The 24,932-nt window shown below is 38.9% G+C and overlaps 1 protein-coding gene and 1 long non-coding RNA gene across 4 annotated transcripts in view; one reads left to right on the top strand and one right to left on the bottom strand.

Annotated features, from left to right (window-relative positions):
- fmn1 (formin 1) overlaps positions 1 to 24,932 on the top strand; it is a 73,067-nt gene that overhangs the window by 43,750 nt on the left and 4,385 nt on the right. For all 3 annotated transcript variants that reach the window (XM_072916277.1, XM_072916276.1, XM_072916275.1), the window contains 12 exons: positions 1,549 to 2,138; positions 3,641 to 3,782; positions 4,148 to 4,235; positions 6,210 to 6,271; positions 6,356 to 6,444; positions 6,534 to 6,663; positions 8,692 to 8,838; positions 9,156 to 9,215; positions 9,287 to 9,407; positions 15,561 to 15,653; positions 18,207 to 18,258; positions 18,345 to 18,485. In XM_072916277.1, the coding sequence (XP_072772378.1) occupies positions 1,549 to 2,138; positions 3,641 to 3,782; positions 4,148 to 4,235; positions 6,210 to 6,271; positions 6,356 to 6,444; positions 6,534 to 6,663; positions 8,692 to 8,838; positions 9,156 to 9,215; positions 9,287 to 9,407; positions 15,561 to 15,653; positions 18,207 to 18,258; positions 18,345 to 18,485 (1,715 nt within the window). The remainder of the gene's footprint in view (positions 1 to 1,548; positions 2,139 to 3,640; positions 3,783 to 4,147; positions 4,236 to 6,209; positions 6,272 to 6,355; positions 6,445 to 6,533; positions 6,664 to 8,691; positions 8,839 to 9,155; positions 9,216 to 9,286; positions 9,408 to 15,560; positions 15,654 to 18,206; positions 18,259 to 18,344; positions 18,486 to 24,932) is intronic.
- LOC140679867 (uncharacterized) overlaps positions 2,026 to 24,932 on the bottom strand; it is a 32,493-nt gene continuing 9,586 nt past the window's right edge. The window contains exons 2-3 of the long non-coding RNA XR_012051196.1: positions 6,493 to 6,705; positions 2,026 to 4,210 (exon numbers count right to left, since the gene is read on the bottom strand). This is a non-coding gene — a long non-coding RNA (uncharacterized lncRNA). The remainder of the gene's footprint in view (positions 4,211 to 6,492; positions 6,706 to 24,932) is intronic.

Here is a 24,932-nt window from a genome sequence, read left to right as displayed (position 1 = left end):
TTCTCTTAACAGTTACATTTCTGATTCTCATGTTTGCAATACTGTTAATGAAGTACAATGTAATGGATTAGGAAATCCCAAAATGTCAGTTAGCGAATATTTTAACACATAAAGATATCATTGAAAACATTTGGACGCATAACAGACTTTTATCATGTACAGGGAGCCAAAAGTAAATGAAGTTTGAGCCTTTTAGACAAATCACACTACTTTCACTGAGCTACACCGACAATGTAGCAATTCAGCTAGCTCCTATAGCAAAAGGGATTATGACAAGTTTAGGGACCTCAAAAGTACACAAATTGAGTGTCCTGCTCATCAAACTTTTCACCAGTACCTGCTTTTACTTTACAATAAACACATTAAATCATTAATGTTTTGACACGGTACTAACCTGTGACGAACAAAGAAATGAGGCAGAGCCAGATAGTAGTCTGTTGTCTTCTCTCGCTGCTGTCTCACTGGTGGTAATTGAAGACCACGTGACTTTTCACCAACTCACTAAGGCGGAAGTGCCCCCCTAGTGGCGAAATGGAGACACAACTCCCAACATGAACGTTCATCAAATGACATAATAGGCACTTACATACAAATATATGAAAAATAATACACGTTAATGTGACCACACACAAATAAAATTCTGTAGTTACGAATAATAAGCGTAAAAAATCCCTGCCCATGACTTATATTTGTCTCTGATGATATATTGTCTCTCATTTCAATAACGTTGCGACAATATATAATGCAGGGGTGTCAAACTCATTTTAGATCAGGGGGCCACATGGAGAAAAATCTACTTCCAAGTGGGCAGGACAGCTAAAATCATGGCACGATAACTTAAAAATAAAGACAACTTCAGATTATTTTCTTTAAAAAAAAATAGATCAAGCCCATTCCAAAACTGTACTAATCATAATGTTGTTTTTTTACACTTACATTTAATAGTAATAGCAGTTAATAGTATTCTATCTTTATTTGTCGTTATTTATATTTTCTGAATACATTATGTGATAATGTTCATCAGTCAACTCATTGGTGTTCATTTTCAATCTATCAAGATAAAAAAATTGTATCAAAATCAAATTACAGGATGTTATTCACGTAGTTTGATCATTTTCCTCGACTGATGTACTAACATCATGTGGTTTATTTTGTACATATGTAGCATCATCTACAAAGATACAAATAATTGTTATTGCGACATCCAGTGGACACATTTAGAACAGCAGTTTCTTTCATTCAAAAATTTCAGGTTCATTTTTATTCTTAGCAAACTCATCCTGCGGGCCAGATAGAACCTGTTCGCGGGCCTGATCCGGCCCTAGAGCTGTACGTATGACACCCCTGATATAATGTGAGAAGCATAACAATGTTATATTGTAATGTTATACAGTCCTGGAGTTTAGAAAACATCAACAAAAACAGTTGTAAGATAGTGGTCAATAAGACTTGTAACTATTCATATTTTTGCAAAATAGCACAGAACTGTATAAGCAGGTTTTATACTAATGGCCAAGTTGGATGTTTCTGTATGTTATGTACTTCCAGGAGGACTTCTACTATGAGTTCTCCAGGCTGAGAGAAGAACAGGAGGCCAAAGTGTCCTCTCTGGAGCTGGCCGTGTCTGAGCTGCAGGCCGAGCTTGCCCAGGCGGGTCCCCTCAAACGTGGCGAGCTCAGAGACGTAGGCGTGTCCACGCAGGACGACGCAGGTCCGCAGAAGTCTTTCCGCACCGTCTGCGTCCAAACGGACCGAGAGAGCTTTGTCAAGAACGAGGACGACGTGAAGAGGAGAGACTGCCTGACCCCGCAGCACAGGGTGACGACCAAAAAACTAAACGTGGCTTCTGTCGGCGTGACCCTGGCAGGAGAGCCTTTGCCGTGTTTGTCACCAGCGGTGAACTGTAAACAAACTTCAAGCGTCACCGCACCACTTCCTCCTCCTCCACCTCCCCCGCCTCCACCTGCCCCTCCCATGTCAGCAGCAGGTCCCCCACCTCCTCCGCCACCTCCATCCTTGTCTCATCTAACTATAGCAACAACCCCATCTTCATTTGCGGCTCCCAGGAAACCTCAGGTGGAGCCTTCGCGCCCCATGAAGCCTCTGTACTGGACCAGGATTCAGATTCAGGACAAGAAGTATGTCAGCACATGTACGATCAATTCTACAATGCTTAAAATTAATAGATGTTTTATTATTATTTTTTACAACAGTTAATATAAAGCAGGTACAAAAAAATCAATTTACCCACAAATCCCGATTCTCGCTAGGTCAGGAAAAAACAGGCTATTTCATCCCTTCAAGCCTGTTTCGAAGGTTTCCTCCCTGCTCTTTGGGGAATTTTTTTTTTTTGGTAAAACAAAAAAAAAAGGCTAGCTGTCACCTAGTGATTAGCGCACTATTTGTCAGCATGCAATTAGCACGCCAGTTGACAGCTAGTGATCAAGGCTAGTTGTCAGCTAGCAATTAACTCGCTAGTTGCCTGCTAGCAATTAGCGGGCTAGTTGTCCGCGAGTGATTAGGCGCTAATTATCAGCAAGCGATTAGCGCACCAATTGACAGCTAGTGATTAAGGCTTGTTGTCAGCTAGCAGTTAACCCGCTACTTGCCAACTAGCGATTAACGGTCTAGTTGTCAGCTTGTGGTTAACACACTAGTTGTCAGCGACTGATTAGAGCTAATTATCAGCAAGCGATTAGCGCACCAATTGACAGCTAGTGATTAAGGCTAGTTGTCAGCTAGCAATTAAACTGCTAGTTACGATTAACGGGTTAGTTGTCAGCCACTGATTAACGCTAATTATTCGCAAGCAATTAGCGCACCAGTTGTCAGCCTATGATTCAGGCTAGTTGCCAACGAGCTATATGAACCCGCTAGTTGTCAGCTAGTGATTAGCACACGAGTTGTCAGCTAGTGATTAGCACATGAGTTGTCAGCTAGTGATTAGCACACGAGTTGTCAGCTACTGATTAACGCTAATTATTAGCAAGCAATTAGCGCACCAGTTGTCAGCTTATGATTCAGGCTAGTTGCCAACGAGCTATATGAACCCGGTAGTTGCCAGCAAGCAATTAGCGGGCTAGTTGTCAGCTAGTGATTAGCACACTAGTAGTCAGCTACTGATTAACGCTAATTATTAGCAAGCAATTAGTGCACCAGTTGTCGGCTTATGATTCAGGCTAGTTGCCAACGAGTTATATGAACCCGGTAGTTGCCAGCAAGCAATTAGCGGGCTAGTTGTCAGCTAGTGATTAACGCTAATTATTAGCAAGCAATTAGCGCAGCAGTTGTCGGCTTATGATTCAGGCTAGTTGCCAACGAGCTATATGAACCCGGTAGTTGCCAGCAAGCAATTAGCGGGCTTGTTGTCAGCTAGGGATTGAGGCGCTAAATGTAGCGATTAGTGCCGCCATCTTGCAATATTTGAATATCTTATTATTGCACTATAACATATAAGATATTGGCCAGTTGGTTTTTAGAACACGATTCTATACAGGCTACAAGAGAGGCCATCTCTACCCCTGATTTAAGGCAAAAAATGTTGTAGAATGTGCTTTAAAAAACTAAACAACAAAATAAGAAAGTCTGCAATGTGGCGTGGGGACGACCATAATATATATATTTTGTTTGTTTTGCTCAGGAAGAACACTTTGTGGAATGCGCTAGAAGAACCACATATCGTGAATACAGTGGAGTTTGAGGAGCTGTTTGCTAAAACCATCTCACGCCTGAAGAGAAAACCACTGGTGGAGAATTATGAGAAGAAAGCAAAAGCCAGGAAGGTAATTTAACAATACGCAACACTGATACCATTATGTTATGAATCTGCATCTGGTTGCAGTGTCTTGGTAGACCACTAGATGGCGCTCTTGCTGTATTCTTCTGTTGTTCAGATGCAGAATCTTTACTAAGTTGCTTGCAATTACTCAACAATGCTAGAAGATGAAGGCATCATGACTGTTAAATGAAAATGTAACTATTATCTGTACATGACTTTGAAGAACAATTCTCTCTAGCCACATAAGTGTGTGTGTGTGTGTGTGTGTGTGTGTGTGTGTGTGTGTGTGTGTGTGTGTGTGTGTGTGTGTGTGTGTGTGTGTGTGTGTGTGTGTGTGTGTGTGTGTGTGTGTGTGTGCGTGCACGGCAGATCATCAAGCTGCTGGATGGTAAGCGTTCTCAGACTGTGGGCATCCTCATCTCGAGCCTCCATCTGGAAATGAACGACATCCAACAAGGTCAGTCGTTGAATTTGTTCACATGACCCCTGTCCTTACGACACACACACACACGCACACGCACACGCACGCACACACACACACAAAACATGTGTAAATCTTTTTACGAGACCAAATATTAATCATGAATGCAGCGGGAAAAATGATACATTAAAACGAGAGCGATATGTTATATAGGTCAGTGTTTTTTCACCATATAACCCATTGTTGGACCACGAGCGCCCCCTAGAGGGCCGGCAAACAAAAATCTGTTTAAGACGCAGCTGTACTCAGTTGTAGTACACTTTTCCACCACTTGTGGCAGTAATGACAACCTCAAACAAGAAAGAAGTCTGGAGCTATATAGTTTAAGTGCAAAAAATATGACTAAAGTGGTGAAACTGTATTTGTATCCACACTTTATTTTGACAGTTTAGTTAAAAAAATATTAATTATTAATTTAGTTTATTTTAGCACAACATAATTGTGTATAAACATACAAAACCCAAAACCAGTGAAATTGTCACGTTATGTAAATTGTAAATAAAAACAGAATACAATGATTTGCAAATCCTTTTCAACCTATATTCAATTGAATAGACTGCAAAGACAAGATACTTAACGTCTGAACTGGAAAACTTAATTTTTTGCAAATATTAGCTCATTTGGAATTTGATGCCTGCAACGTGTTTCAAAAAAGCTGGCACAAGTGGCAAAAAAGACTGAGCAAGTTGAGGAATGCTCATCAAACACTTATTTGGAACATCCCACAGGTGAACGGGCTAATTGGGAACAGGTGGGTGCCATAATTGGGTATAAAAGCAGCTTCCATGAAATGCTCAGTCATTCACAAACAAGGATGGGGCAAGGGGCACCACTTTGTGAACAAATGTGTGAGCAAATTGTCCAACAGTGTAAGAACAACATTTCTCAACGAGCTATTGCAAGGCATTTAGGGATTTTACCATCTACGGTCTGCAATATCAAAAGGTTCAGAGAATCTGGAGAAATCACTGCATATAAGCGATGATATTACAAACCTTCGATCCCTCAGGCGGTACTGCATCAAAAAGCGACATCAGTGTACAAAGGATATCACCTCATGGACTCAGTAACACTTCAGAAAACCACTGTCAGTACCTGCAGTTTGTCACTACATCTGTAAGTGCAAGTTAAAACTCTTCTATGCAAAGCGAAAGCCATTTATCAACAACACGCAGAAACGCTGCCGGCTTTGCTGGGCCCGAGCTCATCTAAGATGGACTGATGCAAAGTGGAAAAGTGTTCTGTGGTCTGACGAGTCCACATTTCAAATTGTTTTTTGAAACTGTGGACGTTGTGTCCTCCGGACCAAAGAGGAAAAGAACCATCCGGACTGTTCTAGGCGCAAAGTTGAAAAGCCAGCATCTGTGAAGGTATGGGGGTGCATTAGTGCCCAAGGCATGGGTAACTTACACATCTGTGAAGGCACCATTAATGCTGAGAGGTACATACAGGTTTTGGAGCAACATATGTTGCCATCCAAGCAACATTATCACAGGCGCCCCTGCTTATTTCAGCAAGACAATGTCAAGCCATGTGTTACAACAGCGTGGCTTCATAGTAAAAGAGTGTGGGTACTAGACTGGCCTGCATGTAGTCCAGACCTGTCTCCCATTGAAAATGTGTGGCGCATTATGAAGCGTAAAATACCACAACGGAGACCCCCGAACTGTTGAACAACTTAAGCTGTACATCAACCTAAAATGGGAAAATAATTCCACCTGAAAAGCTTCAGAAATTGGTCTCCTCCTCCTGAAAAAAAAAAAAAAAAAAAAGAAAAAAAAAAAAAAATAGGTATAATTATTTAAACAATTAAAATCCCCATTTACAAATTAAAGGCCATAGAAATAATCACTGGAACTACAGTGGGAATGCAAAACTTCATAAGAATCATTCATAATTGACTATTTGCATGTGCTTAATGACACATAATACGATTTTTATTTCTATTAGCTGTTCTGACTGTGGACAACTCTGTGGTGGACCTTGAGACTATTGAGGCTCTGTATGAGAATGTATGTATTGCACACGAGCAGTTCTGTATTATATATAATAATGATATAATAAAATGGTGTTTAACGTGATTGGCGATGTGCCAGAGAGCTCAACCAGAGGAGCTGGAGAGGATCAAGACACATTACGACGCTTCCAAGGAGGAGGAGATTAAACTTCTGGACAAACCTGAACAGTGAGTATGAAACCCAACAGAAGTGTGATTGATTGTGTTAGCACTTGCAAGATGGATGGATGATGGTTTCCCTTGTTTATACGATTCAGGTTCCTGTACGAGCTCTCGCAGATTCCAGACTTTGCTGGCAGGGCTCGCTGCATCATCTTCAAGTCGGCCTTCAACGACGGGATGGCCTCCATCCAACACAAGCTTCACATTGTCTCCAGCGTGTGTGAGGTAGGAAGGAACATCTCACAGGAAAAAATCCCTAGAAGGCCACTGAGAAAACAAAGGATGCGCGGGCCATTTTGTCAGTTTTCACCGTCAAAACCAGTACCATATATAGATTTTTTTCAAAGAACTAGAAAATGCAATTTCAGTAGAAATTTCCTGTGAACGCTGAAGAGCCAAAGCCAAACTGAAATGCTAACAGTTAGCACGATGGTCAGATAGCATCAAGTAACAAAAAATATGAGCTATGTACAATAGCATGCTTACAGTTAGCATTAGTTAAACACCAAAATATGACACTGAGGTGTATACCTACTAAATTATGTCAGCATGCAAAAATGTTAAGTGTAACATGCGTCATGTACCAAAATATATTACTTTGAGGTATGTAACTACCTGAAAAATGTGTTTAAAATGCTAGCCTGCTAATAACGTTAGCATGCATAATGTACCAAAATATGACTGAGGTTGTATACCTACAAAATTAGCTTGAACAAAGCTGGTGTACTAATAACATTAGCATGAGGACAGGTATCATTTTAAGTAACAAAATATCTATTGCTGAAGTTTATACCTGTACCTGCAAAATTTACAAAAAAAAAAAAAAAGGTAGGATGCTATCTTTAGAATTCTAGCATGCCAACAATAGTATGCTTACAGTCAGCATTAGTGAAATACCTAAATATATGACACTGAGGTGTATACCTGCTAAATTAGCAAGAAAATCTAGCATGCTAGGTTGTGAGTTCAAACCCCGGCAGAGTCATACAAAAGACTATAGAAATGGGACCCATTACCTCCCTGCTTGGCACTCAGCATCAAGGGTTGGAATTGGGGGTTAAATCACCAAAAATGCTTCCAGTGCGCGGCACCGCTGCTGCCCACTGCTCCCCTCACCTCCCAGGGGGTGAACAAGGGGATGGGTCAAATGCAGAGGACAAATTTCACCACACCTAGTGTGTGTGTGTGTGACAATCGTTGGTACTTTAACTTAAAATGTTAAGTTTAACATGTGTCAAGTACCAACATATATTACTCTGAGGTATGTACCTGATAAATGTGTTTAAAATGCTAGCCTGCTAACATTTGCATGCATAAAGTACCAAAATATGACTGAGGTTGTATACCTACAAAATTAGCTTGAACAAAGCTGGTGTACTAACATTAGCATGCGGACAGGTATCATTTGTCAAGTAACAAAATATTTACTGCTGAAGTTTATACCTGTATCTGCAAAATTTCAAAAAAATCAAATAAAAGATAGGATGCTAATATTAGAATGCTGGCATGGTAACAATAGTATGTCTACAGTCAGCGTTAGTAAAATACTAAAATATATCACGCTGAGGTGTATACCTGCTAAATTAGCTAGAAAATCTAGCATGCTAATGTCAGCATGATAAAATGTTAAGTGTAACATGCGTCAAGTACCAAAATATATTACTCTGAAGTATGTACCTGAAAAATGTGTTTAAAATGCTAGCCTGCTAACGTTAGCATGCATAAAGTACCAAAATATGACTGAGGTGTATACCTACAAAATTAGCTTGAACAAAGCTGGTGTACCAACATTAGCATGCGGACAGGCATCATTCATCAAGTAACAAAACATTTTACGCTGTAGTTTATACCTGTACCTGCAAAATTTACAAAAAAATGGTAGCATGCTAATATTAGAATGCTAACGGCTAACAATAGTATGCTTACAGTCAGTGTTGGTGAAATACCAAAATATATGACACTGAGGTGTATACCTACTAATTTAGCTAGAAAATCTAGCATGCTAATGTTAGCATGCTAAAATGCTATCTGTAACATGCGTCAAGTACCAAAATATATTGCGCTGAGGTGTGTACCTGAAAAATTCAGGAAAGAGATAGGAGGGTTTTCTGGTACCGGTACTTCTAAACGACCTCTCCTTTCAAAAGTGATTTTCCTCAGGTTTGGCGCTCATGAACAGGCCCTCGCGACCCATGTTTGCTCTTAAAAAACGTCATGTTGCATAATATAGCCGTTACGTGTTTTTACATGGAGGCTCTGCTGGAGAAGAGCGACGTGAGGGACGTGCTTGGACTGGTGCTGGCTCTGGGCAATCACATGAACGGAGGGAGCCGAATCAGAGGCCAGGCGGACGGCTTTGGCCTGGAGATCCTTCCAAAACTCAAGGATGTCAAGAGCAGGGTAATGCATATCTTGTAACTTCTTGCCTTCCAGTTTCCTGCCAGACCTTTGTTAGTTTTCTTCTGCCGGGTTTCTAATCAAACCACCTTCTGTCTGCACGGCGCTTGCCTTTTCTGCCTCCTGGGATCACACCAAGAGCCGTGGTCCATCTTAATTTTGCGAACTTTTGTACTGTAGATTTTCTCCAAGGTTGCAAGAACCGAGCTACATGTGAACTCCAATCTGTTCTGCGTTTTTTCTGGAAATAGAAAGTACATGCAGATGCCTGTTTCTAATAAAAGCAATCCAACTGACTAATGCCTCCATCTTTTCTTCAGGACAACCGCATCAGCCTGGTGGATTATGTGGTATCATATTACCTGCACAATGTGGATAAGGTATAACAACACAAAGTCGTAGCATGGTTTCTTAAAAAACAACCTGTTTGTGATCATTGTGTTTCCACCAGAATGCCGGAACAGACAACAGTGGTTTCCCACTTCCTGAACCTCAGGATGTCTTCCTGGCAGCTCAGGTCAATTTTGATGAACTCGAAGCAGAGCTGAGAAGGCTTGGGCGAGACCTGGCAGGTATGTGGTGTCTCTTCCTTGGAAAACACTTGAACTATGACAATCCATCCCTGGAATGGAGTGTGTCGCCTTGTGGTCATTTTGTTGTGTGTTTTTGTAATTCAATCACTGCCATGTAGAGTTTCCCACAGAAAAAAAAAACCTCAGTCTGGCTCTGGCAGAGTTTTTCCTCAAACACCCCCACCCAATGTAGCTCATCACAATGGGTTTCCCACACGGTTTATCCTTTGGACTAAAGCCTCTCTACTTTGACAAAACCTTATTTTGTTAATAAAAACTGAGGAACTTTTTGAACAATCCTTGGGGATGGTATACATGTGTTTATGTAGCGACTAGTGGGATTTGTGCTCCTGATACTGGCCTGGCGCCCCTTTAGATCCAAGTTCTAATCCTACTGACCATCAGATCTTCTCGTCTTTGGGCTCCTGTCGCCAGCACAGGTAGCTTCCCACTTATCCCACTTCTTTACTATCCAAACCATCTCTGCACGGGCCTCTACACGGACCAGTAACCATCTCGGCTGTATCAGCCGGGCTCCAGTGTGGCCCCAAGATGTGCGCCGCAGATTGCTTTCTTTAGCTTTCAACACAGCTTTGTTGAATCGCTCCATCAACCCAAACCACTGCAATCAGGAGCGTCCATCGCGGCTTCTTATTGTACTGCCAGTTCGAATCACCATTATTGTTGCTCCTCACTCTCGCTAGATTTGCAGGGAAATGTGTGGTTGTTTTGTGCAACCAAACAAAACGATTTGGATTCATTAATACGATTTTCAACCCCAAAAAAAGATTTGGAACCATAAAAATGATTTTAAACCAAAAAAAAAAAATACTGATTTGTTAACAATAAAAACTAAATGTAACGATACCAATATTTTGGTACCGGTACTAAAATTATTTCGGTACTTTTCTAAATAAAGGGGACCACAAAAAAAATTACATTATTGGCTTTATTTTAACAAAAAAATCTTAGGGTACATTAAACATGTTTCTTATTGCAGTTAAGTCCTTAAATAAGATAGTGAACATACTAGACAACTTGTCTTTGAGTAGTAAGTAAACAAAGACTCCTAATTAGTCTGCTGACATATGCAGTAACATATTGTGTCATTTATCATTCTATTATTTTGTCAACATTATTAAGGACAAGTGGTAGAAAATGAATTATTAATCTACTTGTTCATTTACTGTTAATATATGCTTACTTTCTCTTTTAACATGTTCTGTCTACACTTCTGTTAAAATGTAATAATCGCTTATTCTTTTGTTTGATACTTTACATTAGTTTTGGATGATACCACAAATTTAGGTATCAATCCGATATGAAGTAGTTACAGGATCATACATTGGTCATATTCAAAGTCCTCATGTGTCCAGGGACATATTTCCTGAGTTTATAAACATAATATACTTTCTTTTTTTTTCTTTTTTTTTTTTTTTTAAACGAAAGATGTGATGCCAAAAAATATCGACAAAATCATAGTAAAATCGACTAGATACGTGCCTGTACTTTGTATCATTACAGTGAATGTCAGGTGTAGATCCAGCAATGGCGTTTGTTTACTTTTTGATGCTGGTGAGCTACGGTGTGTAGTGAAACATGTTTAGCTATTCCTCATCCTGCAGGGATGATACTTGTAAGAAACTTACTTTGTCGCCAGGATTAGTGATTTAGAAGTAGCTAAAACACTGCCGACGGCGGATGGACGTTAGCCGCTAGCTAGCTAGCCATGTCTTAAAGCATCTCTTCCTGAGGGCATTTCAGTGTTATAACTTCACCTTTATCTTTAGTTTTTACACCAAAATGCATCCGTTCTCCCTTTTCTGTCTACACACTGTGTCTGCTTGTAAGTGACTTTGACGCGCGCGCGGTCGGGTGCGGGTCCGGTACGTTTCAGAAACGGTATAGTACCGAAAATGATTAATTAATATGGCGGTACTATACTAATACCGGTATACCATACAACCCTAATTGTAATGAAGAGATTTTCAACAAAAAAATAAATAAAATCAGGTTGCAACAGTAAATACGATTTGCAACCAAAAAACGAATTGGAACCAAAACAAACGATTCGTAACAAAAAAAGTTTGAAACAAAAACACGATTTGTAACCAAAAATCGTTGTTACTAAAAATAATGATTGTAACATACAATATTTTAAACCCCAAAAAATATTTACAACCAAAGAAAATATTTGCTACCTAAAAGCAAAACAAAGAGCATTTTTAACCAAGAAAAAATAGTATTTGCGATAAAAAAACGATAAGTAACCAAACAAATTGTAAACAATTTAAAAGATTTGCAAACAAAATTTGATTTAGAACCAAAAAAAGTTAAAAACAAAACTGCAAAAAAAATATATCTAAAATAGATTGGCAACCAAAAGAACGATCTTACCAATAAAAAGATGTGCAAAAAAAATAAAGATTTTCAACAATGATGAATGTAGAACCAAAAAAAAAAAGGTTTGGAATCAAAATGCGATTTGTAACCAAACATGGATTTTTTTACTTAAAATTTTTTTTATTTTTTTTTTATTTAAAAAATATCTATATTTTAATAACAGTAACAAAAAATATTTTAAACCAAAAAAAATAACACATTAGCAACCCAAATTCCGATGTGTTACCAATAAGCGATTTGTAACAGAAAAATGTATTTAACCCAAAAAATAATTTGCAACCAAAACTGATTTACCTAAAAAAAGATTTAAAAAAAAAAGAAAAAAAAAAAAAAAAGATTTGCTACATAAGAAAATGATTTGCCAGCGACAAAAATAAAATTAAATATTTGGTACCAAAAACTGATTCAGAACAAATACATTTTCAGCCAAAAAAAGATTTTAAAACAAATAAATGTTTGCAAAAAATAAAAAATAAAAATAAAAAAGTAAAAATATGATTTGCAATGAAAAAAAATTGTTACAAAATAAATCTTACCAATAAAAAGATGTGCAACAAAACAAATTGAATGAATTTAAAACAACAAAATCATGCATAACCAAAAAAAAATTTGCAAGCAAAAAAACTACTACTTTTTATACAAGTTATTCAACCAAAACAGATTTGGAACACAAAAGTATTTGCAACCAAAAAATGATCAGCAAAGAAAAAAATAAAAACTTTTTTCCCCACCAAAAACGATTTGAAACAAAAATATTTTCAACCCCAAAAAAATAAAAATAAAACTATTTGCAACCAAAAAAACAATTTCTGTTAAAAATGTGTTTTGCTTGAAAATGTGTGTTCCTTTTTTATTTTGCAATTCTTTAATGGGGTTGCAAGTCTTTTTATAATTTTGGTTGCCAATGCCAACCTTTTGTTTTCTTTGCTTGGATGAAAATACACACATTTCTCTCCATATGCCCCAAGCTTTGTGTAAAACGCTTGTGTTTTGCTCTGTGTATCAATCAGAAAATACTAAATCCGTTTCTTTCAACCCATTTGGGGCCACGGGAAAATAAACATTTTCACCTTTGTATTGACATTAATTTTGTAAAGAAAAAAACACTACTGGTGAAGAAGCAACCATTTAGGACGGCTACATATAAAAGGGAAAAATCTATCTTTTCCAGTGACAATATAATATTGTACAAATACCAAATAGTGTGCAAGATTCATGAAGTAAATTCACAATTTAATTATGCAAATTAGGTTAACAGATTAATTCAGATTATGCAACATTCACATCACCACTTTAATGCATTGGAGAACAAGGCATATATAAACATTTGTCTGTTTCGGCATCAGAGGAAGTTTCACAGTAGTACCTCATCTCACTAGTTTAATTGGTTCTCTGATCGAAATCGCAACTCAAAACACTAAAGTTTAAAAACAAGTTTGAAACTGCAAAAAACCCTCGAGCAAAAATAAGCACATATGACACAAAAACTCGAAACAGCATAGGCGTATTTGTGTAGCAGTAATCCATGGGTGCGTGTTTTGTCCATAAGCCTGGAAGTCGCTCCGTTCGGCATCACAAAACAGAGTCGACGTCTCAGGTGTCTTTGAAAAAGGGATTTCAGATTGTCTTTCGCTGCAATGGTCTCACTGGGGTGTTTACTGCATGACCCTGCCAAGGCCAATGCCGAGGAAGCCGAATTTTAGACAAGGAATTTTTGTTTTGGTTAGTTAACACATTCTAATAGTAGAGGACAGCTTGTATGAGTTTTATAAGTTTGGTCTTGTGTTCATCTACGTGGGGATTTCTTTGTATGGCTGTGCCAGCAAAACTAACAGAGCTGAAATTGACGGACACATTCCTGCTTCCACCTCAGCTATGTGCTTTGCCAACCCAGCAACGACATTGAGAAATTGTTGAATTAAGTCCTGACATTGAGCAACTCAAACCTAATGTTGAAACATGGTTTTTGATGACGTTTAATGAATGTTGGGTTCTGACGTTGATTTGACCATTAAATTTTGATTATTTACCAACTAACATTCCACAACACAAATACAATGTTGAAACATGCTTTTTAACATCATTTATTCAATGTCGGGTTCGGATGTTGATTTGACCATTACATTTTGATAATTTACTAACTAATATTCCACAACACAAATACAACGTTGAAACATGCTTTTTAACGTCATTTATTCTATGTCAAATTCAATGGTCAAATCATCACAACCTGACCATTGAATTTTGGTCATTTACCAACCAATATTCCATAACACAAATACGTCAAAACATGTTTTTTGACGACGTTTAAACAATGTTGGGTTCTGACGTCGATTTGACCATTGAATTTTGGTGATTTCCCAACCAATATTCAACACAAATACATCAAAACATGCTTTGTGACGACGTTTATTCAATGTCAGGTTCTGACGTTGATTTGACCATTGAATTTTGCACATTTCCCAACCAATATTCCACAACACAAATACGTTGAAACATGCTTTTTGACAACGTTTATTCAATGTTGGGTTCTGACGTTGATTTGACCATTGAATTTTGCTAATTTCTCAACGATTATTCCACAACACAAATACGTCGAAACATGCTTTTTGACGACATTTAATCAATGTCAGGTTCTGACTATTTGACCATTGAATTTTGGTCATTTCCCAACCAATATTCCACAACACAAATATGTCAAAACATGCTTTTTGACAACGTTTAATCAATGTTGGGTTCTGACGTTGATCTGACTATTATATTTTGCTCATTTTCTGACTAATATTCCACAACAAATACGGTTAAACAAAACATGCTTTTTGAAGACGTTTATTCAATGTCAGGTTGTGACGTTGATTTGACCGTTGAAATTTGGTCATTTCCCAAACAACAACGTGGATCCAACATTAGACATCAACATTGTCTCAATTTACGAATACAACTATTTTGCGACGATGTTTCAAAATACGTATAATCAACATTGTATCAATGTCTTGCGCCTGCTGGGAAGGACATGAACTCCTTCCCCTAAATGAGGTAAAAGTGTCACTTCAGAGACACGTGAAACCCAATGCGGCATCAAACAAAAAGTATTTCCACATCTGAGCGCGTGTTTACGTGAGGGTCCGTAAGCCACTTCAATGGGTCACCGGCAAACATCTCCGACACAAAAGGTAGACAAAAGAAAAGCTTCACCACGCGGCAGAGACGGAGATACCCGCCTGAACAGTTTACACAAATCCGCAAATGAGAACAGTATTCTTTTGTAATCTTATCTGGGAGATGTTGATCGAGCGTCAGGCTGGAGGGGCGCGCAGCCTCTATTATGGCTGGCCCGTGCAGACTGGCTCCTCTGATGCACTGATTGGACGCAGGGCCAGAGGAGCAGAGTTTCCCGTCGCCATCTCGAGGTGGATCTCAATAAGTGAGATCTGAGGAGGAAGCCACGCTGATAAACCCCTCCCGCTGAGATGGCGTTAGTTTGCTCTGCTGCGTCTGACTCATAGAAAATATCACAAAAGCTTTATTAGCTCTACTGGTTTTAAGTCACATTTTTGTGCAAAACATTATTCAAATCTCAAATACAGCCTTGAAAATGTAATGCAAAGGTGTCATTTTCTAGCATGTTTGTAGTGTAAAAAGAAGTGAACCACTAAAATAGTATTTTCAATTAACATTGTTCCGGTTACTGATCAACATGCCTATCAAATATGTATTTAGTTGACGTCATACTCCATTTGGTTTTTAAAGGATGTGAAAAAGACGTGCAGAAGGTCTGCTCGGACTCTCCTGAAGAACATCTGCAGCCGTTTAAAGACAGAATGGAGACTTTTCTTCTCGGTGGTGAGTAAGTTTGTTTCATGTAACCACAACAGTAGGATGTGATGTTTCCATAGCTAAAAAGGTGTTAGCTCGATACTAATGCTGCATCATGTATAGCAACTTAACGCTTTCAGATTTGAGTTAAGACTAGTGATGGGTAAATTTCACATTTCAACCGATATGGTACCAATTCCCAGTACCTGGTAATCAATATTGGTACTCATTTTCACTACCTTTGTGTGTGTGTTAATAAATGTTTATTAATAAAAGTTCATTTTTAATAAAAATAACTCTGCTGTTCGGTTGTTATATCTTGTTTTCTTATTACATTTGAAGTCACATTTGCAAGTATTATACCAGGGGTGTCCAAACTTTTTGACTTGTGGGTCGGATTGGGCTAAAAATGTGTCATTGGGCCAAAAGCATGTAAAGTAACTATCTCACACACACACACACACACACACACACACACACACACACACACACACACACACACACACACACACGATGGATTAATAATTAATATAATTGGATATTAAGAGTTTGACTCCTACCATGTTTACTTCAGTGACGACCTTTAAGTTTTGTAATAAATCAGAAATATCAAGCAGCTAAAATGCACCAAATATGGATAAGTGTGGAGAATGTTTTACATTTCTCCCCATCGTGCACTCTAATGGATTTAAATGGGTGTATATTTGAACATGTTTATGGTGTTTGGACATTTTTCATAATATCTACACAGTTCAGATTGTCTTATGTCTGACCACGTGTGTTGACATTTATGTTGCTGGTTTTTTTTGCACCATGACTAGGGAAGGTTGTTTGGAATGTGTCATTTAGGTAAAAGCTGTGCTGTTTTTTTCAAAGTGCTTTTAAGGGTCATTGATCTGATTTACTCATTGTCCACAATATGGCAGCAAATATGTAGCATTCAGAGACTCTGATATTTAAGCTTAATTTGAAAAGCACTCTGCAATGCAATGCTTTGTTCAACTCGTGGGCCAATTTGGAGACGCTGGTGGGCCGAACTTGGCTCGTGGGCTGTAATTTGGACACCCCTGTATTATACAGTATAGTAGACTTTGTGTGTAGTTGCAATTCCAAGGCGTTAGACGGCAGTAGTGTATAGACAATGATGTGTTGTCTATCAAGGAAGTAGTCTTTGCCATGAAGCTGAATGTGGCAGTTTAGTCTTTTGTTGAGCCCTACAAAGTGTTTGTACTGTAAGTAGAGATGGGTACTGAATCCGGGTTTCTTTTGGCATCCCACCAGTCCTACTGGACACCAATTCACATAAAATCCCCACGGTGCCATGGTACGGTAACCGGGTTGTACTTGACGTCACGTGGCTGACTCAGCTGGCTCTTTACGATCACTCCAGCAGCACTGAAAGCAAACTCCGCCAAACTACCGCTGGATAATGAGGCAATTTTCAATGCCAACAAAGAAATGGACTCAAACATTCGCCATCTTAAAGCTAATATACAGTTCATTGGCTTTGCTATTGTCACGCTACTAATTAGCATTAGCGATTTTACATGGCGATTTCGACACCTCCAAATGTGGTAAATGAAGACTACAACTAAGATGCACGTAACAATCTCAAACAGCTGGTGCATAATACGTACTAAACGTTAATACTTACAGTATTAACACTTATTAGGTCGCAACAAAAGATGAGACAGCAAAGACTGAATTGACTAGCCAACACACTATAAACTCCTGCCATCTAACGTCTTGGTCTTGCAAGTGTAATTGAGACTCAGAGATGGATGGATGTATAACAATTGGACGGTAGTTATCATAATCAGCTGATTTTTAAATGCTGCAATAAAATTCGATTTTTATTGTCAAAAACAATGTTTATTAACACACAAAAGTACCGAAAATTGTTACCATTGAGTACCACTACAGATTCTCAGGTATCGAGAATGGGTAGCGTATCGGTTCAAATGTGAACGATACACATCTCCAACTGTAATTTTACCCATTACACACAAGCTGTTTGATTGTAATGTGCATCTTAGTTGTAGTTTTTATTACCAAAATTTGAAGGTGTTGAAATTGCCATGTAAAATTGCTAATGCTAATCAGTAGCATGTATATGGCAAATCCAATGCAAATTAGCATCAGGCTAGTGGAGTCTTCCTTTATGTTCCAAAGTTGTTTTTTTTAAAACAGGCATACTTTTTGTTGGCATTGAAAATTGTAACATTACTCTGAGGCGGTTTGGCCAAGTCCGCTTTGAGTGTTGCTTGAGTGCTTGTTTCCTTGCCAAGGGTTTGAGTCGGTTTTTAGTCTGCAACTGGACATGACATTACGCGCAACAAAAGTTTTGAAATATGATTTTACGTAAATCTACGGACTTTGGTCAGTGTCATTAAAAGTAGTGACTTTGGTACCCATCCCTAGTTGGGACTGGATAGTGGACTGTTTTATTCATTGATATGTGAACAAAACTATTGGTCTTTTTGCGATCATATTATTGCTGTATAAAAAATACTATTCGAGAAAAACCCTGTCACGTGACAGTTTAAATGTCTACAACCAACATGTTCTGCTGTCTTTCAGCCCGTAAAGAACATTCTGGAGCGTCCCATCAGCTGATGGCTGCACATAAAAGGTTGGAGAAAGAACACTCTTGTTACTTGAGAATGAAATGTAACTCAGTAAAACAAAAAATAAGTAATATTTTTATCTTCTGCTCAGTTTTCAGGACCTGTGTGTGTACTTTGGAGCGGCGGGAGACAAGGAAGTGACGTCTGGTCATTTCTTCATGCTGTGGTTCGAGTTTTGTGCCGACTTCAAGGCCAGGTGGAAGAAGGAGAATAGGAACATCTCTAAAGCCAGGTAAGGGACTAGACAGGGATGCACTTTATGGACTGAAGTCTTCAGGGAGTATTTGATCAGAGAGATACAGTTGGTGTAGACCTTAATTATTTGTCTCAAGACATTTTGGATAGTTCCAAAACCTAAACTAGAACAGGGATGTCAAATTCGTTTTCATTGAGGGCCATGTCGCAGTTATGGTCGCTTGTAACAACAAATATAAATAACTGAAAACATTGTTTATATTGCTGTTAATTCAAAATAGCTACCCTTTGCTCTGATTACTGTTTTGCACACTATAGGCATTCTGTCGATGAGCTTCAAGCACACTTGTGAAGTAAAAACCATTTCAGGTGACTACCTCTTGAAGCTCATCGAGAGAATGCCGAGAGTGTGCGAAAAAGTAATCAGCGCAGAGGGTGGCTATTTTGAAGAAACTAGAATATAAAACTTGTTTTCAGTTATTTCACCTTTTTTTGTTAAGTACATAACTCCACATGTGTTCATTCATAGTTTTGATGCCTTCAGTGACAATCTACAATGTAAATAGTCATGAAAATAAAGAAACTTTTGGCCTGTACGGTACTCTATCATTCATACATATATACACAAATATATTTTTACATATATATATATACATATACATATATGAAATAAAATATGTTGATTTTACTGTTAAACAAAACTGGCAAACAATTTTATTGTAAAGTACTGTTTTTTACAACATATTGTGGTAAATTGAAAAACAATACCACTGGGTGTTTGTTTTTTTTAGGAAAAACTGACAGTTTAGTTGCCATAATATTCCTGTACAATATACTAGGTTTTTTTGTGACAGCATTTTACTGTAAATTGAAAAAGTTTCAGTTTTTTCTTTTTAAGTTCTGGTAACTGAGCAGTCAGATCTTTTCCGTAAAAAAAAGTGATAATTTTCCATACATTGTAAAAACAGTGAACTTAATTTTTTCCATTGAAAAAAAAAAAAAGTGGGAGAGTTTTTCAATGTACTGTAGAAACCACTGTAAAATATATTGTAATTTCTACAGTGTACAATTTCGATTTGATGGATAATTTGCTTTTAAATCAAAACTCAAGCAGATTTAAGTATTTATTTTGACAAAAAAAATGTTTGGAAAGTATGAAAATGTAATATTTGATATTAAAGTTTAAAACGTATGCTATTTCATGCAGTACATATTTCTGTCAAAATGGAAAAAAAATAATATACACATACATATACACATATTTCCAAGCGTTCATGGGCCATAAAAAAAAATATGTGGGGGGCAATCTGGCCCCCAGGCCTTGAATTTGACACTTGTGAACTCAATCAATCAATCATCAATCAATCAATCGTTTATTTATATATCCCTAAATCACAAGGGTCTCAAAGGGCTGCACAAGCCACAATGACATCCGCAGTACAGAGCCCACATAAGGGCAAGGAAAAACTCACCCCAGTGGGATTTTGATGTGAATGACTATGAGAAACCTTGGAGAGGACCGCATATGTGTGTGTAATACTGTGAATGTTCTACTTACTACTCACCAGTTGTTTGATTATAATGTGCATCTCAGTTGTAGTTTTGAATTACCAAATTTGGAGGCGTTGAAATGGCCATGTAAAATCGGGGAATGCTAATCCGTAGAATGTGTATGGCATATCCAATGTAAATTAGCATCGAGCTAGCGCATTTTGAAAAGCGGAGCCTTACTTTTGAGCGCTTTCCATCAGGCATGCTTTCGCTTTGTTGGTATTGAAAATTGCAACTTTATCTAGAGGCAGTCCGCTACTTGACGTCAAGTGTAGCAAAGGTATACAAATCGGTACTCTATTGTACCAATGGAAATTGGCCGGTACCCATAAAAGTACAGACTTTCCTAAAGCTGATGTGAGCAAATAAAATAGCAATTTTGAACAATTGAAGTGTGCTTATGATTATTTTCCTTAATATCCCCACAATATGTTCATTCACTTCATCTGCAGAATGTGTTGCCAGATGGGGAATCAAAAATGATCCAACCAGAAGCTTTGAATTGTCGTATTTTGAGGGAAATAATCGTGCTACAGTAAAAGATTCCTGTCTACCGTGTACTGTATCGTAAAACTTGTAATACACTTTTACATAAAGTACATAAATACATCAAGTGGAACTGCACTTTTTGGAGAATTTTGCCCATCCTTATGTGAGACAAGAACACACATTTCCCTTTAATGTGCATTTGAAATAGTAAAACACTGCTAGTACGAGGTGGCTACATAAGTATTTGGGATTGATCTACAAAAAACCACCAACAATTCCATTTACATGACTAGGAAACACTTTGAGAAGTGAGGATATTTCTCACTGTAGCAGCAAAAGGAGTGCTGAAAGATACAACCATCCCAGTGAGTGCGGACACTAAGTCAGTTTTATGTTCCCATTTGAAGCTGTTAGCAATAGTGCCACATAACACGTTGAGACTCTCACCAAGTCTGCCATTAGTGGTAGCAAACACAGAAAATGCTCTCTATGTTGTGGAAGTTGCGCTCTGTGAAATCAATGTACCCAGAAAATATATTAAAATGACCAAAATACTGTAAATATTTCATGTTCTCATACATGTGCCTGCTACTACGTCAGTATGTATATAAAACATTGTTGGAGGCTTTTAGAGTGCTATATAGGCAGAGTAGATCGTATCCCAATTACCTGTCAAGCGATGCGTCGTGGAAGACACCAGAGGTTGTAGCGATTTTTTAAATGCAAACAAACGAGAGCAACAGGGAAGTGTCTGAACGGACAGACTAAGGGAAACAAAACAAAATGCTGATACACAGTAAAAACACTTACTAGGAATGTGGAGCAGACGGCGTCCACAAAGTATGTGCGTACTAGAGCTCAGCATTGAAAGACTCAACAGTCACCAGTGAATAATGTCCCCACAAACCAATGATGTCGCAAGCTCAACTTAAATAGTGCTAATTACAAACAGAAAACAGGTGAGGGGAAAAGTGCTGGAAGGCAGGTGTAAAGCTGCTGCAAGAAAGGGAAAAACAGGAAGTTAAAAACCACAAAATAAGAGCGCAAGACAGGAACCAAAACTATCATCAATCATCAATCAATCTTTATTTATATAGCCCTAAATCACAAGTGTCTCAAAGGGCTGCACAAGCCACAACGACATCCTCGGTACAAAGCCCACATACGGGCAAGGAAAAACTCACCCCAGTGGGACGTCGATGTGAATGACTATGAGAAACCTTGGAGAGGACCGCATATGTGGGTAACCCCCCCCCTCTAGGGGAGACCGAAAGCAATGGATGTCGAGTGGGTCTGACATAATATTGTGAGAGTCCAGTCCATAGTGGATCCAACATAATAGTGTGAGAGTCCAGTCCATAGTGGGGCCAGCAGGACACCATCCCGAGCGGAGACGGGTCAGCAGCGTAGAGATGTTCCCAGCCGATGCACAGGCGAGCGGTCCACCCCGGGTCCCGACTCTGGACAGCCAGCACTTCATCCATGGCCACCGGACCTGTGCCCCCCCCCCTCAAGGAAAAGGGGAGCAGAGGAGAAAAGAAAAGAAACGGCAGATCAACTGGTCTAACAGGGGGGCTATTTAAAGGCTAGAGTATACAAATGAGTTTTAAGATGGGACTTAAATGCTTCTACTGAGGTAGCATCTCTAATTGTTACCGGGAGGGCATTCCATAGTACTGGAGCCCGAATAGAAAACGCTCTATAGCCCGCAGACTTTTTTTGGGCTCTGGGAATCACTAATAAGCCGGAGTTCTTTGAACGCAGATATCTTGCCGGGACATATGGTACAATACAATCGACAAGATAGGACGGAGCTAGACCGTGTAGTATTTTATACGTAAGTAGTAAAACCTTAAAGTCACTTCTTAAGTGCACAGGAAGCCAGTGCAGGTGAGCCAGTATAGGCGTAATATGATCAAACTTTCTTGTTCTTGTCAAAAGTCTAGCAGCCGCATTTTGTACCAACTGTAATTTTTTAATGCTAGACATAGGGAGACCCGAAAATAATACGTTACAGTAGTCGAGACGAGACGTAACGAACGCATGAATAATGATCTCAGCGTCGCTAGTGGACAAAATGGAACGAATTTTAGCGATATTACGGAGATGAAAGAAGGCCGTTTTAGTAACACTCTTAATGTGTGATTCAAAGGAGAGAGTTGGGTCGAAGATAATACCCAGATTCTTTACCGAGTCGCCTTGTGTAATTGTTTGGTTGTCAAATGTTAAGGTGGTATTATTAAATAAATGTCGGTGTTTAGCAGGACCGATAATCAGCATTTCCGTTTTCTTGGCGTTGAGTTGCAAGAAGTTAGCGGACATCCATTGTTTAATTTCATTAAGACACGCCTCCAGTTGACTACAATCCGGTGTGTTGGTCAGCTTTAGGGGCATGTAGAGTTGGGTGTCATCAGCATAGCAATGAAAGCTAACACCGTATTTGCGTATGATGTCGCCTAGCGGCAGCATGTAAATACTAAAGAGTGCAGGGCCAAGAACCGAACCCTGAGGAACTCCGCACGTTACCTTAACATAGTCCGAGGTCACATTATTATGGGAGACGCATTGCATCCTGTCAGTAAGATAAGAGTTAAACCACGACAAAGCTAAGTCTGACATACCAATACGTGTTTTGATACGCTCTAATAAAATATTATGATCGACGGTATCGAAAGCAGCGCTAAGATCAAGAAGCAGCAACATAGATGACGCATCAGAATCCATCGTTAGCAGTAGATCATTAGTCATTTTTGCGAGGGCTGTCTCCGTAGAGTGATTTGCCCTGAAACCGGATTGAAAAGGTTCACAGAGATTGTTAGACACTAAGTGTTCATTTAGCTGCTGTGCGACAATTTTTTCGAGGATTTTCGAAATAAAGGGAAGGTGGGACACCGGTCGGTAGTTTACCATGAGGTCAGGATCGAGGTTAGGTCTTTTGAGCAGAGGATGAATAACCGCTTTCTTGAATGCTAGGGGAACAGTGCCAGAGGAAAGTGATAAGTTTATAATATTTAGCACTGATGGACCTAATAATACAAAAAGCTCCTTGATAAGTTTCCCAGGAAGTGGGTCAAGTAAACATGTTGTTTGTTTTATCCCACTTACACGCTGTAATAGTTCCTCTAATGTTATTTCATCAAAAAGAGAGAGACTATTTTGTATTGCAGTATCCGTCATAGATACAGTTGTATCTGTGTTCATAGAACCCAGTTGTAGCTGGGATGCGTTGTCTTTAATCTCCTTTCTAATGAGTTCAATTTTCTTATTAAAGAAATTCATAAAGTCATCTGCCGAGTGGGTGGAGCTATTGGGAGGAGTCCCTTGTTGGGTTAGCGATGCTACTGTACTAAACAAAAATTTAGGGTCGTTTTTGTTGAGGCGGATGAGATTTGAGTAATATTTAGCTTTAGCTAAGGTAAGCATGCGTTTATACGATATTAAACTATCACTCCATGCTTGATGGAAAACCTCAAGCTTGGTCGCGCGCCATTTGCGTTCCAACTTTCTACATGATAATTTATGAGCTCTGGTTTCCTCTGTAAACCATGGGGTGCGCCTTTTAGGGGCCCTTTTTTGTTTTAGCGGTGCTATACTATCAATGGTTTTGCGCAGGGCATTGTCAAAGTTGTTAGTGAGGTTATCAATAGAGCCGACATAATTTGGGAATGGTGCCATTACCGAAGGCAGTAGGTCAGCAAGAGTCATCGTTGTGGCGGCATTAATGTTGCGGCTGCTATAGCAGTTATTATTATTATTAGTTTGTTGACAATGAGTCAGAACTTCGAATTTTATAAGGTAATGATCGGACATTACTTTAGTATACGGGAGTACCATAACTTTGGAGGTGGTGACACCCCTGACCAGCACTAGATCTATCGTATTGCCGTTGCGATGCGTAGGTTCATTTATTATTTGTGTAAGACCACAGCTATCAATTATAGTCTGGAGCGCCACGCACTGAGGGTCCGATGGGGTATTCATATGGATATTAAAGTCCCCCATTATGATTATATTGTCTGCGTGCGTCACTAGATCAGCAACGAACTCTGAGAATTCATTAATAAAGTCCGAGTAGGGCCCTGGGGGGCGGTAGATAACAGCCATATCGAGAGGCAGCGGTGCGACAGACCTCATAGTAAGCACCTCAAACGATTTGTATTTATTATTTAGGTTAGGGGTAAGGTTAAAGTTTTCATTGTATATTAGTGCGACCCCCCCACCCCTTTTAAGGGGACGGGCAATATGCGCATTCGTATAGTTAGGAGGAGATGCCTCATTTAGCGCAACAAATTCGTCTGGTTTGAGCCAGGTTTCGCTAAGACCAATGACGTTAAGATTGTTGTCTCTAATGACCTCATTAACTAATAACGTTTGGGAGACAATGATCTTATGTTTAAAAAGCCCATATTATAAGTATTGGGCTGTTTTGACGAGTTTTTGTTTA

This window comes from Nerophis lumbriciformis, linkage group LG26 (genome assembly GCF_033978685.3).
Source record: "Nerophis lumbriciformis linkage group LG26, RoL_Nlum_v2.1, whole genome shotgun sequence".
Classification (NCBI taxonomy): Eukaryota; Metazoa; Chordata; class Actinopteri; order Syngnathiformes; family Syngnathidae; genus Nerophis; species Nerophis lumbriciformis.
The sequence above is the reverse complement of the archived record's forward strand: the minus strand, read 5'-3'. Positions and strand labels throughout refer to the sequence as shown.